A 12715-nucleotide genomic window follows, 5' to 3' on the forward strand; every position below is an offset into this window, starting at 1 on the left:
CTCTGAAACACATCATACCATATGAACTGTGTGTTATGACAAACGTAGTCCATGCACCATTAAACCCTAACATAACCAACCATCACTTAGACACAGTTATAAATAAATTCAAACACCGCATCATATTATTAATTATGAGTGTGTAAATAACCCATACACAATAATCATTAGTTGATCCATTCATAATAGTGCACAAGGCTGCATAGTCACATCATACCCTGCAGTTGAGAAAAGGATCTACGTGAATACCATTGCCCATACTGTGTGATAAGTCAAAAGAACTGTCTTCGCATGCCAATATGTATCTGCAGTGTTGTACAGGATACTTGGAGAGGAGGAGGTATACACAGAAACTATATTATTATTATTAGCCATATGGTACAAGGAAGCCTGGGGCTTATGCTGCACTAGCCAAAAAAAAAATTTCCGAGTTACCCCCAGGGGAAAGAGTCAGAAGTAGAAGGGAATCACCAAGAAAGAGAAGAATGATGATATCCAGCTCAGGACCCTGGGTGTGCCAAGCCCATACTCACCAGATGTGAGCCCCTGGGATAGCATGATTATTAGTTGAAAATGAGAAGGGGATTACATCAGAAAGTGAGCATCTGTATCCACTGTCACTGACAGTCTATTGAAGGTCAGTGCTAATATGAAGTTAAGACTGGATGGAACCTTGATTTCATAAATTGAATTAGAGGGTGTGGGGGGAGGGATTGTGTCAATGGAACATGCCCCATATATCTGGAACTTTGATCTTGTCCTGAACATTCTTGCAGCTCTCTCCATGCATATTAGGTTTACCAGCCTGAATATGTGCATTTATTTTAAAGAATGACTGTAATAGATCCAGAAGGGATGCAGAATCAGAGCTGCTAAATGGAGCTTGGATGTCCAGGTAGGGAACTGCAGTTCATTCTTGTTTTTCGAATGCCCCTAGAATTGCTGTTTTTAATATTAAAAGATTAGTCATTGCTGACCTATTTGCTTTGGCACTTGGGCCAAGAAGCATCAAGCCAGTTTTGGAAGCAAGCATTTTTTTAAGGATCTTGTGTGGGTGGGGATGCTGCAGTTAAAATTGGTCTGAAGTTCTTTAGCCAGGGGCAATCATATGCTTCGGAACTTTTCATCACTCTGTAATTGATTAGACTTCTTTTTTTTCTCTGTCACACTAGCCAGTTCCTTATTCATCTACCTCTTTCTGCAATACAAGCAGCCACCACTTAATGCTGATAATTCGTTCCCAAAAAACAGGACACTAAGTGAATCAGTGCTAAGCTCCATATTCCCATAAGGTAACATATGTATTTGTTACCTTATGGAAATACGGTTATATTTCTCAAAATGCAATTTTGTTTTTTTAATTCAATAAAACCAAAATTAAATAAAAAGTTTTTTAAAGCATATATATTTACTTATTAATTTTTTAACCTGATTTGGTTCCACTTATGTTTTGCCTGCCAACAAAATCAGTCTCTAGGCTTCTTAATATTTTAGTTAGATGCTCACTATCCAATTTTTTTTCCCCTCTTTCTATTGCTGGTACCTTTGGTTTGGGATGCCCAGGGTAAGGGATCATTTGCTGGCACCCACTGGTCTAGCATTGCCTCCAGTGGATATAGGATTTTTTTTGTTTTATTTTATTATTTTATTTATTTTATTTTTTGGCCCATTGTTAGGGCAATAAGAGCTGCAGAACAGAGATCTTCAAGGTCAACCATGGTACATCTGTAGTTGTGGCCCACCTCTTCATGGTGTAGACAGGCACTCAGCAGGCTTTCCAGTTGATCACTTTTCTGGTGGCAAAATGACCAGAAACAACTAAACAATACAATAACACACACACACACACACACACACACACACACACACACACACACACACACACACACACACACACACACACACACTACAAGCATAACATTACATGCATTTCTGGCCTTTTACAGAGTTCTGTATTCATCACAGTTTACCAAGGCAAAGCTTGGATTGATGTTTAGGTACCATCCTACATGAGCTACCATACATGTCTACTTGTAGCATCTTAGACTATCATAATCCCTTTTCTTGAAATTGGAACATCTTATCTTTAAATAGAAAGACCTCACTCAGCATCATCCATCTGAACACTTCATGATCACTTCCCACTTAGAGTTGCTATGATACTAGCTGGACCACAGAAATTTTCAGTTCCAGGATATTCTTGTCTTTCCCTAACATGCTGACATAGATAACAATCATCGAGCTTGTCTAAAAATTTTGTCACTTGTGGTGAGTTTCTCTCTGCTGCTCCAATCAACAGAGGATGGATTGGAAACTTCCATAACAAGGCACTCATACTTGCTAAACTTTATAATGTTGCCATAGGCACTGATTCACCTTCGGTGCTAAATGAATTCTAAATTCAATTATTCTGAGGCTTTTCTGTAACTCCATTTGACACCCATGAATTGGTACTTGTGGCCAGGTCCATATTTGCCATACTTTAGTTGCCTCTGTAAATAAACTACATTGTTAAATTCAAGACTTTGTAGCATTGACAAATTTCCTACCACCACATGCAATTGCAAAGGAGATAGCAGGGAACCTGACAGTAGCTTGTGCTCAGTTACTATGAGAAAACAGTAAAAATTGCATCAAAAACCATACCAAGTAAAAATTTGTCTATATTTAAGAAGATAGAAAAAATTTCAAACTTTTAATCATTATTTTGGAGAGGCATTTGTCATGCTCCTCCAGACACCACCACCAGTTAAAATACTTATTATTATTTATGAGAAAAATTAAATGGTGGGCTTTTTTTTTTTTAACAATCACAAGTGTATGTACTATAGGAATTTTCTTGTAGGTGACAGCTGCTGATGAAGATCAAGATGGCAGTGGAAATGTAATATATCACATTATAGAAGGTAATCATGACAATGCATTTGTTATTGATCCACCTTTCAGCGGCATTGTAAAGACCAATATTGTACTAGATCGAGAAATTAGAGATACATATCACCTGACTATTATTGCTACTGATGATGGTGCTCCGCAGTTGACAGGAACATGTACATTAAGAATCAGTATTATTGATGTTAATGATAACCAGCCTGTATTTCCTCCACATAATGTGGTTAGTGTAAGTGAAGGTAAGAAACATTACATATTTATTTATTTTTTTGTTATGCTTTATCAAATGCTTATATTAAAATACAAGTTTATATAATAATTTTTTTTATTACAAATAGCTTTCTGGAATTTAGTAAATCCAAGCACGTGTATCACATTTTTGTTATGGCACACCCTGTTGTTCTGAAATGCCATACAGTAATATAATTTTTTTTTTTTTTAACTTCTAAAAAAAATAAAAGCACAAGGAACTAGTATTACAGTACATACTCCCAATTTAGTATGACACATAAATGCAATATGCATACAAAGATTAAGAACTTATAATAAACAACTAAAATATATGTTTATTAAATTTCTACTAATTTCAATATAATTTTAAAAAATGTTAACCTCTGTAAAGAAATTATAATGTTAAGAATATTGCAGTCCCTTCAGTGATGTTCAATGACTTCAACTGAGTTCGACTGTACTGGAATTATAACCTCTTTGTCTGTCCATGAAAAGGTCTGGTAAATAATTGACAAGTGGCATGAAAGTGTCACATATATTGCATGAGAGCTTCACATTCACTTGTACCATCATCTCGTAAGTCTTTCTCATCAGTAACCACCTTTAACTCCACCACTCTTGTAATCGATATGTTTTTCTTGAACCCAAGAGCAATCTATAAATGGGGAGGAAAGAAGAGGAAGAGTTAAAAGTAAATCAGAAACCTGCTACAAAATGACAATTTCACAACTTCTGTATCTCAGAAAGAAGTTGGAGCTTGGTTGGCATTCAAGAATGTTGTAAAAAACTCTTTTGGGTACCTAAAAACTTTTTATTGCTACCTTATGTTTGGTAGCATTAAATAAAGAGGAAAGAGCTCAGTCATAGATAATCCAGCAGGTGGTGTTAACAGTCCTGATTCCTTCTGCTACACTTGTGGAAGTTTTACACTGCAAAAACTGTAAAATCAGAAAAAAAAATAAAAATAAAAAAATTACTGACTCTTACAAACAAGCATGCCATGCTAATTTTGTTGTTAGAACTGGTGACCAAGACAACTGGTAAGTCCAGCATTATGTCTACCATGTGGGTTATGGAAGAAGAAAATCCCTTGCATTTGGTTTACCTATGATGTGGTGTAAACCTAGCAGCATGTCACATTACTACTTTTGCATGTGCAGTATTACAAAGTGTGGCACTAAGAACAAAGATACAATACAGTATCAAAATCTGTTCTCAGCTATTCATCCTATCACCCAAGTAAGCATAGCAAACTGCTATGGCACTTGGATCTAGGGAATTCAGCACAGCCCACAGGCTCCAGGTTGAATTAAAAGAATATGTTGGCAATGCTGGCACTTTATTTGCCTGGTATTGTTAGGGATAAAAAATTAAAAAAAAAAAAAAAAAATTCATTCTTTTCTACTCCAAGAAGGGGGATATCTTATGTTCTATACTGATGTAAGTGTAGAATCACATATAACACTGAGTGTTACTTGTGATCTATCAGAAAAGAAATTCTTAATTCACGGCTTGATGAAGGGCTTAAAAGGAATTCTGCTACACAGTGGGAACATATTATTTTCAGTTTCAGTTGCTTATTCCATACGCTTAAAGGAAACTTACAACAGTCTGAAATTCTTGTTATAAAAGGTGAAATATTGTGATGATGTGTGGATAGTTGTGCTGGTTTTAAGGTACTAACCATTCTTCTTGGACAACAATCATATTACATATAATCCCTTGCTTTCTTTGCTATTGGGACATTGTTGTTTTAATGGCCCTGGAGCTCATATCCATAGGTATTTTTGTGTCTACAAAAGTGTGTTTACAGGCCAATAAATATGACATGTGGGCTGAAACCCTGAATAACTTATAGAAGGGAAGCACACCTCTCTCTCTCTCTCTCTCTCTCTCTCTCTCTCTCTCTCTCTCTCTCTCTCTCTCTCTCTCTCTCTCTCTCTCCCTGTGATTGTCTAAATACAGTTCCATTTAAAAGGCCTTTGGAAATTTCTCCAGTCAATAACGGGATTCGAATCTAATTTCCCCTTCCTTCTCAAATGAGTGACAGGCAGCAATAATGAGACAGCTATGTGCAAATGGGACGACAGACTAAAGCTGAACATTATATTATAAAAATATGGCCAGAAGGGAGTAATCTCATAGTTGGAAGCAGAAAGTTATCAATGGGCCACTTGTCCCTCTAAGTAAAATGCTTCTGTCACTGCCCAGTGCAGTATGGTCTGAGATGCTAATATGCTATAGGCATAACATTTCAAATAACAACTGACACTATTACATATAAAACTGGGACTAATGAAACAGTTGGTTAAGGCCTACTAATAAAGAGGGAGGCTGTTTTTAGTGCATCTTTAAAAATTTCACAAGATAAATGATGCTCCACACTAGTGTTTTTGAATTTCTTTGAATTCCACACTAAACTACACAAGTGTTTTTGAGAGACCACAAAATCAGACATGCTACAAAATGATAATTTCCCACTTTTTATGTCTCAGAAAAAAGAGAGAACTCTGTTAGCATTCAGGATTGTTGTAAAAATCTGTAGGCATTTATAAATCAAAGGACTATGAAAAGACTGTCAATAACATCTTTACCAAGTTTAAAAATTTAGGGTTGCAGCATGAATGTGAAGGTTCACTTTTTGCACATCCATCTTGAATACTGCATGCAGAGAGTGAAGAGCAGAACGAAAAATTTCACCAGGATTATGGAAAAATTTTCATTTCACCAAGGCGATGGAAAAAAGATACCATGGTAAACAGAATGAGATAATGACTAATGTTACATTAGTGTTTGAAAAGGAATTTGTGTTATGAATAAAAAAAAAGGATAAATTTGCGCTTTTCAAAAAAGTGAAATAAATTATACAAGTTCATTATTTGCAGAAAAAAATCAGAATTTTTTTTTAATGTACACCAATATAATCGAATAAATCTGAAATATAATACAATGTGATGTGTATGTTACCTAACTTTTTGCTTATAAAATGTCTGACTCTGACCTTTTTCTTAATGCCACTGCAAGTGTGGGGGTAAATTTACACCCCACAGCCCTAAAATATATTTTTCATAAAAAAAAAAAAAAATTAGTTCCTGCTATACTCTTCTGAACCATTCAAGGAAATTCCAAAGGTTGGGCTTGCAATAATAAATTTCTTTTAAGTTCAGTGACTGTGAATATTTCTGTGGTCAAAATACCCCACAGATTAGATTTCTTATGGCATTGAAACAAACTTTTCTACTAAGAAAGTATAATTTTCCTTTTAATTTTTGTTTCAGAATGTTGTGTGTTTGCTCATTTTATTTGCAAGTTGTTTTAGAAAAATTCTAAGAACTATAAAATTACATAAATAATTAACCGCTATAATTATGAACATGGCAATCTTATTGTTGAAGTAGTTATAATAGTATTGACTTGGAAAAAATTCACATGCAGTGTGATGAGCTACTGAAGGAGGCATGAAAAAATTTGCATTTTTAAATACTTCAAATACAAAAAAAAAAAAAAAAATCTTTCATATTTTAACATTATAGAGAAAGTTTTGCTTTGGAAAAAGGATTTGCCTTTTGCATGACAACCTTAAACATTCTTAAGTATTCTGAATTGACAAAAAAATTTTGTGTAGGGTTTATTTTAACTGATATAGAATTCTACAGTATTCTATATTAAGACTATATAGATTCAAATTAATGTTGAAAGTTACACTTTTAATAGAGGAACACAAAATTCCTAAGTATATAAAACTTTTGCTAAGTACGGTATATAAAATTAGCTTATGTAACATCCAAGAATATAATTTTCTTAACCATGCCATTGGTTTCCCACTGGTGTGGTTGGCACACCAGTATTAGTGATCCACTAGTTTCTTAAACTGGGAAATAATTAGGTCCCCTCTCCTTCACCTTGCCTCCAAAATGTTTATATATATGTCATATTCTAGAACAGCAGTGGTGAACCTTTTTCTGTTATTCTAGAACAGCAATGGTGAACCTGTTTCTGTCTTGCATGACAAAAAAAAAATAAGCTGGAATAGAACAGTTTTGCATCTCAAAATTAGTATCACTTTTTATTTTTATTATGAAAAAGATAACAATACTTGAAAGTTTCCAATTAAAACTTTGTTGCTACATAATTCTTCATACAATTATGGTCTATCAGCCACATGTCCTTTTATTTTCCTGTACATGCCACTCATGGCACTGATTCACCATCCCTGTTCTAGAAGAGCCTTGAAAAAACACATAAATAATAGGCATAACATTGCAAAGAGTATTGTTACCAAATAAATGCATTTAATTCCTTAAACTTTTTAGGTGCTGAAGTAGGAACTGTAATAACTACTATCACGGCAAATGATGTGGACACCAATCCTGCTCTCATTTACAGTTTTGCTGATGGAGGAAATCCAAGTAATTTATTTAGTATAGATCGCTTTAGTGGCCGTATTACTTTAGCTCATCCACTTGATCATGAAAAGCAGAACCGTTACCTTCTCCAAATTCAAGCTTCAGATTCTGCTCATCTGGCACAAACCACTCTTACAGTTCATGTGACTGATATTAATGATAATGCTCCTGTATTCAGTGAACAGCCATACCAGGTATGAGATATAATGCTAGAAATTTTAAATCTATTTATAGTTTATATAGATAATTTAAATAGTTGATCATCATTATATTATGAAGTCAAATGGGTTTATGGCCAAAGCCCTATACTACAAAAAAATTATTTATATAGTTCTCATAGCATTGTACATGAAGGGCATAGCCTCGTTCTATGCATAGAATTGAGCAAACTAAGTTTGCTGGTTAATGCATCAGCTTCATATTCTTCAGTTTCATTTTCTGCCTACACCAAAGCTCGCAACAATTGTAAAGCAGTTATTAATCAGTCCAAACTAGAGTTTGAACAGGCTAAGAGTAGAAAACTTTCTTCTTACCCTAATGGTAGCCGAGCATTCTGGTCTCTTGTCAAAGCTATTGGCCGCAACTTTTGCCCATCTCTGCTCCCACCTCTGTCCAAACCAGATGGTTCTGTTGTCACTTCAGCCAAGGATAAAGCTGACCTGCTAGCATCCCATTTTTCTTCCAGCTCATGTATTAATGATCTTGGTAAAACACCTCCCACCATTCCTAACATGCTCCATTCAATGCCTCCTGTGGTCTTCCGTCAAAAGGATATCAGAAGGATTTGATGAATCTTGACACTAAGAAAGCTCCAGGGCCTGATGGTTATTTCTCCACTTGTTCTCAAAACCTGTGCTCCTGAACTTACTGAATTCCAAAAAAAAAAAAAAAAAAAAGTGTGTACTGTTCTATTCAGGATACTGTGTATTGAGTGGGATAAGTGTGTGAAAATGGGGAATGAATAAGAATGTTCTATAAGAGTTAACTGTTGTACCCGGAATATGTATATAAACAAAATGGCTATTCTAAGTTGTATAAACGTGAATGAATATTAGGTTACCTGTGTAAACCATGCAGTGACTGAATAAATGTTTATGATTAGTATTTAAAAAAAAAGTGATGTCGTGGTAGTTTTATATTTAGGTGGCACTTGTGCTCTGTCTGGCTGCACGATGATGAAAGTAAGATGATAAGTGTGTGAGAGAGTGTTGTCTAATGTGCTGTTTTTCAGTCTGTCCCTAAATATGTATATTAAAAAAAAAAAGAAAAAAAAAGTGTAATTGTCTAAATTTAAGTATGACAGGTGTGCAATTGGGCTGAGTGCATGTTGTTCTAACAGGTTCCTCAAATTAGACTGCAGTGGGGGACAGCCTACCAGGAAAGTCCTTCCTCCCCACCTGCTGACATCATATCCCCATCTTCTGAGGCATGATGTGTGATTTGCTGACACTGGCCCATATGGGATTACTAATAGAGAAGCACCCCATGTCCGCAGTGTAATCTCCTCCCACCATATAGGGTTAATCTCCTCCCACCATATTAAAGTCATAGGTGCCCTGCCCCTATGACTTTAATTCCTAAAGTCCCTGTCTCCCTTTCCCACCTCCCATCACAACCTTTTTGCCTGGTGGACTCTACCACCACAAATCTTTTCCTGCTCGTAACAGTCCTCCCTCCTACAAGGGTGCCCCTCTACCCCTATAACTTCCTATCATCCACCTTCTTTTCATCTGTTCCTGTCCTCCTCATCTGTCTTCCCTTTTCACTTTTTCTGAGTGAAGGTTTTTTTTTTTTTTTTCCCACCTGGGGCCCTGCCAGGCAGGGCCCCAGGCAAAAAATAGAAAGGTCTCTGGCAAGGTTCATCCCTGCCAGAGACCTTTCTATTACCTACTACACTTGACCTGCCTCCACAGAGCAGACAGGCAATGTGGGGTCTCACTAGGGGCTCTGTGGCTGTGGCTGGCGGAACAACAGAACAGCACAACACATCCCAAAACTGAAACACACTATCTCTCGCCTTTACAGAATTTGTACTGTGGCACAGAATATATAAACACGCAGTTGGGGGTGGGAGGACCTGGTGCTACTTGACAATCAATACTATGTGCCTACCTGCTCACTAATAAAATCCCAAAGAGGATCAAAACCTGAGCCTGGGTAGTGGCACACACTTTAAATACACCAATATTCAAAGTGTGTGCCACTTTAAATATTGGTGTATTTTAAATAATAATTACCTACTCCACTGTAGTAGTGCATTTTATATGGGTAGTGCAATTCCATGGCAGCTTGTGGCAAAGTTCCTCCACAATATGAGATCAAGACCCCAGGGACTCACAATCTGGTGAGTATGGGCTTGGCACACCCAAGGTCCTGAACTGGATACTATCATTCTACTCTCTCTCTCTCTCTCTCTCAGGGTAACTCGGAATTTTTTTCCGAGTTACCTCAGGCTTCCTTGCACCATATGACTAATAATAATAAATCACTAAGTAGCAACTTAGTTTGCTCAGTGTTATGTGCAAAACACTCTTCGTATACAATAGTGTTTTTCATATTAATTAGATATGTAGCACCAATAGTATTTCAACAATTAAGTTGCCTCATTTTTAATTCAGTACATTCACCTTTCCATCTATTGCTTCCAAGTTTTTTGATGTGAAAACATCTATGGCAGCACTAGAATAAAACCGATTGGTAATGAAATTTTCTTCCGAAAATTACTCAATTCAATTTGCTAACAAAATGACCACTTCCTATTAGGTGAATGCTACATTTTAAATAACACAAATGACATCACTTCCTAAATGGAGCAACTCAGTTACTAATGTTGATTCTGTAGAGTAAGCAGCAGGTAGTAATATTATGCAAGAATAAAAGCTTCAAATCCACCGAAGAAGCCTCTCATGTCGAAAAGTAGAGTTCAAAAAAATAGAGAACAAAAAAAAAAAATGCAAACTCTAATAAAATCTGCTTATCAAGATTTTGATCAACATCAACCTTCTAAGTAGTATAAGTAAGTAAGTTTTGATTAAACCATTTAAAATTTAAATGGTTTTGATTCAAGAATGAAACAATAAAACAATCACTTGAACAACAATCACTTCTTGCTGTAGTTTTTGGTTATGACACGATACTAGTCTAGAAATGGATTTTGCTAACTATTGAGTTGTGAAAATACCAAATCTAATTTCAGTTAGACTTGGTATTTGGTATTGACCTTCGAAAAAAGGTCATGTAAACATAGGTCTGATTTTGCTTTGAATATGAGATATTGTTTGTGAGTTACGGGCTTTCCCCCCCCCCCAGCAACTATCTGCTTAAGCTTACAAAAATTGCTCAAAATTACCACTATACAAAGGAATACAAGCCTACAAATGTCTCACCATAGATCTCCTCACCCACTCAAAAGTTCCAGGTGTCTATTGGATTTGCTGGCAGCTTCGTTCCACACATTCCACACATTCGTTCCACGCAGAGCATTTCATTGTTATCAGTTGGTCTAGAATAAACAATGGCTTTCAGATGGCCCCCACAGAGATCCTTATCAAGAATAAGGATCTCTGGTGAGATTCTTATCCTTGATAAGGATCTCTGGTAAGCGAAAACAAAACATCTGTAATGTAAGAAAAAAGACACTTTCTCCACAAGGAAGTGTCTGTTTCCTTGCATTCAACATTTTTTTAATAAAATCACTTATTCCTGATATACACCGATGAGCCAAAACATTATGACCATCTACCTAATATGATGTTGGTCCTCCACATGCAGCCAAAACAGCTCGTACCTGGTGAGGCATGGACGCTACAAGATTTCTAAATGTGTCTTGTGGTATCTGGTACCAGCAGATCCTTTACTCCTGTAAGGTCTGTGGTTGAGACACCGCAGATGTTCCAACACAAACCACAGGTGCTCAATGGGATTAATGGCTGGGGAATTTAGAGGCCAAGGCAATACCTGGAAGTCTTCCTCATGTTCCACGAACCAGTCTCAACAATCCGGGTGGTGTGGCATGTCACGTTATCCTGCTGAAAGATGGCACTGCCAGAAGGGAAGACTATTGCCATGAAAGGGTGTACTGTGAAAGGTTGCCTGGTCAGCAATGATGTTTAGGTAAGTGGTAGACGTCAGAGTGTCCGGCACATGGACTGGACCCAGGGTATCCCAGCAGAACATAGCCCAAAGCATGACACCGCTGCCACCAGCTTGTTTTCGTCCCACGGTGCATCCAGGTGCCATCACTTCCCCAGGTAAACGATGCACACGTACCCGGCCATCCACATGGTATATTAGGAAATGTAATTCATTGGACCTGACGACCTTCTTCCAATCACTCAAGGTTCAGTTTTGATGCTCACGTACCCATTGTAGGTGCTGTCACTGGTGAACCACGGTTAGCATGGGCACTCGAAGCGGCCTGCAGCTACACAACCCCATTTTCAACAGGGTTCAATGTATTGTGTGTTGTGACACATTACTCCTGTCACCTCCTTCTGTTGCCACGTACCATCCGGGAGAGCCTTCGCTCACCTTGAGCCGTGGTTGTCTAACACCATACCGGCGGTGCATGGGTTTTCCCTCCTTAGACCACTTTCGGTAGGTACTAATTATAGTTGACTGTGAGCACCCCATCAGTTGTGCTGTTTCGGATATGCTCTGACCCAGTCGTCTGGCCATAACAATTTGGCCTTTGTCAAACTCTCTTAAGTCCGCTGCCTTTCCCATCTGAAGAACAAGCATAACACTAATTAACGGAGCTCAGTATGAGGTGTTTTTTATACCTTGTCGTGACCTGCACAAGCGCCGTAGTTCACCTGCAGTTGCTTTGATTTGCATAATGACTCGCTGGTCATAATGTTTTGGCTCATCGTTGCATTTCTATTATTCCAGTTGGAAGCTTCATTTTTGGCATTTTCATTTTAAAAAAATTATAAAATTGTTAAAAACAGTTATGTAGTATGAAAATTTTAGATCTTGGCTAATCATATACAGGGTGATTCACTACCAGTGCGACAAACTTGCAGGAGGTGTAGGGGGCACAAAGACGAATCGGAATCACATAGCATTGCAGGGTCCAAAATGCCTTCGTCATGCGGTAGACGTTGAACGGGAGGTCGCGTGAACAGCGATCCCACTGGAAGTCAGCATTTTCGAACCGGTTCCCGAGGCAGTAGGATGGACGAGTA

At 37.3% G+C, this 12715-nt stretch overlaps 1 protein-coding gene across 1 annotated transcript in view; it reads left to right on the forward strand.

Moving 5' to 3' along the window:
- Positions 1-7729, forward strand: part of LOC150088102 (protein dachsous-like) — a 132719-nt gene extending 124990 nt beyond the window's left edge. The window contains exons 10-11 of the mRNA XM_090370021.1: positions 2846-3131; positions 7437-7729. Of these exons, the coding sequence (XP_090226147.1) occupies positions 2846-3131; positions 7437-7729 (579 nt within the window). The remainder of the gene's footprint in view (positions 1-2845; positions 3132-7436) is intronic.
- Positions 7730-12715: the final 4986 nt, after the last annotated feature.

Source organism: Mastigoproctus giganteus, chromosome 3 (assembly GCF_048544385.1).
Source record: "Mastigoproctus giganteus isolate SK-2022 chromosome 3, ASM4854438v1, whole genome shotgun sequence".
NCBI classification, from domain to species: Eukaryota; Metazoa; Arthropoda; class Arachnida; order Uropygi; family Thelyphonidae; genus Mastigoproctus; species Mastigoproctus giganteus.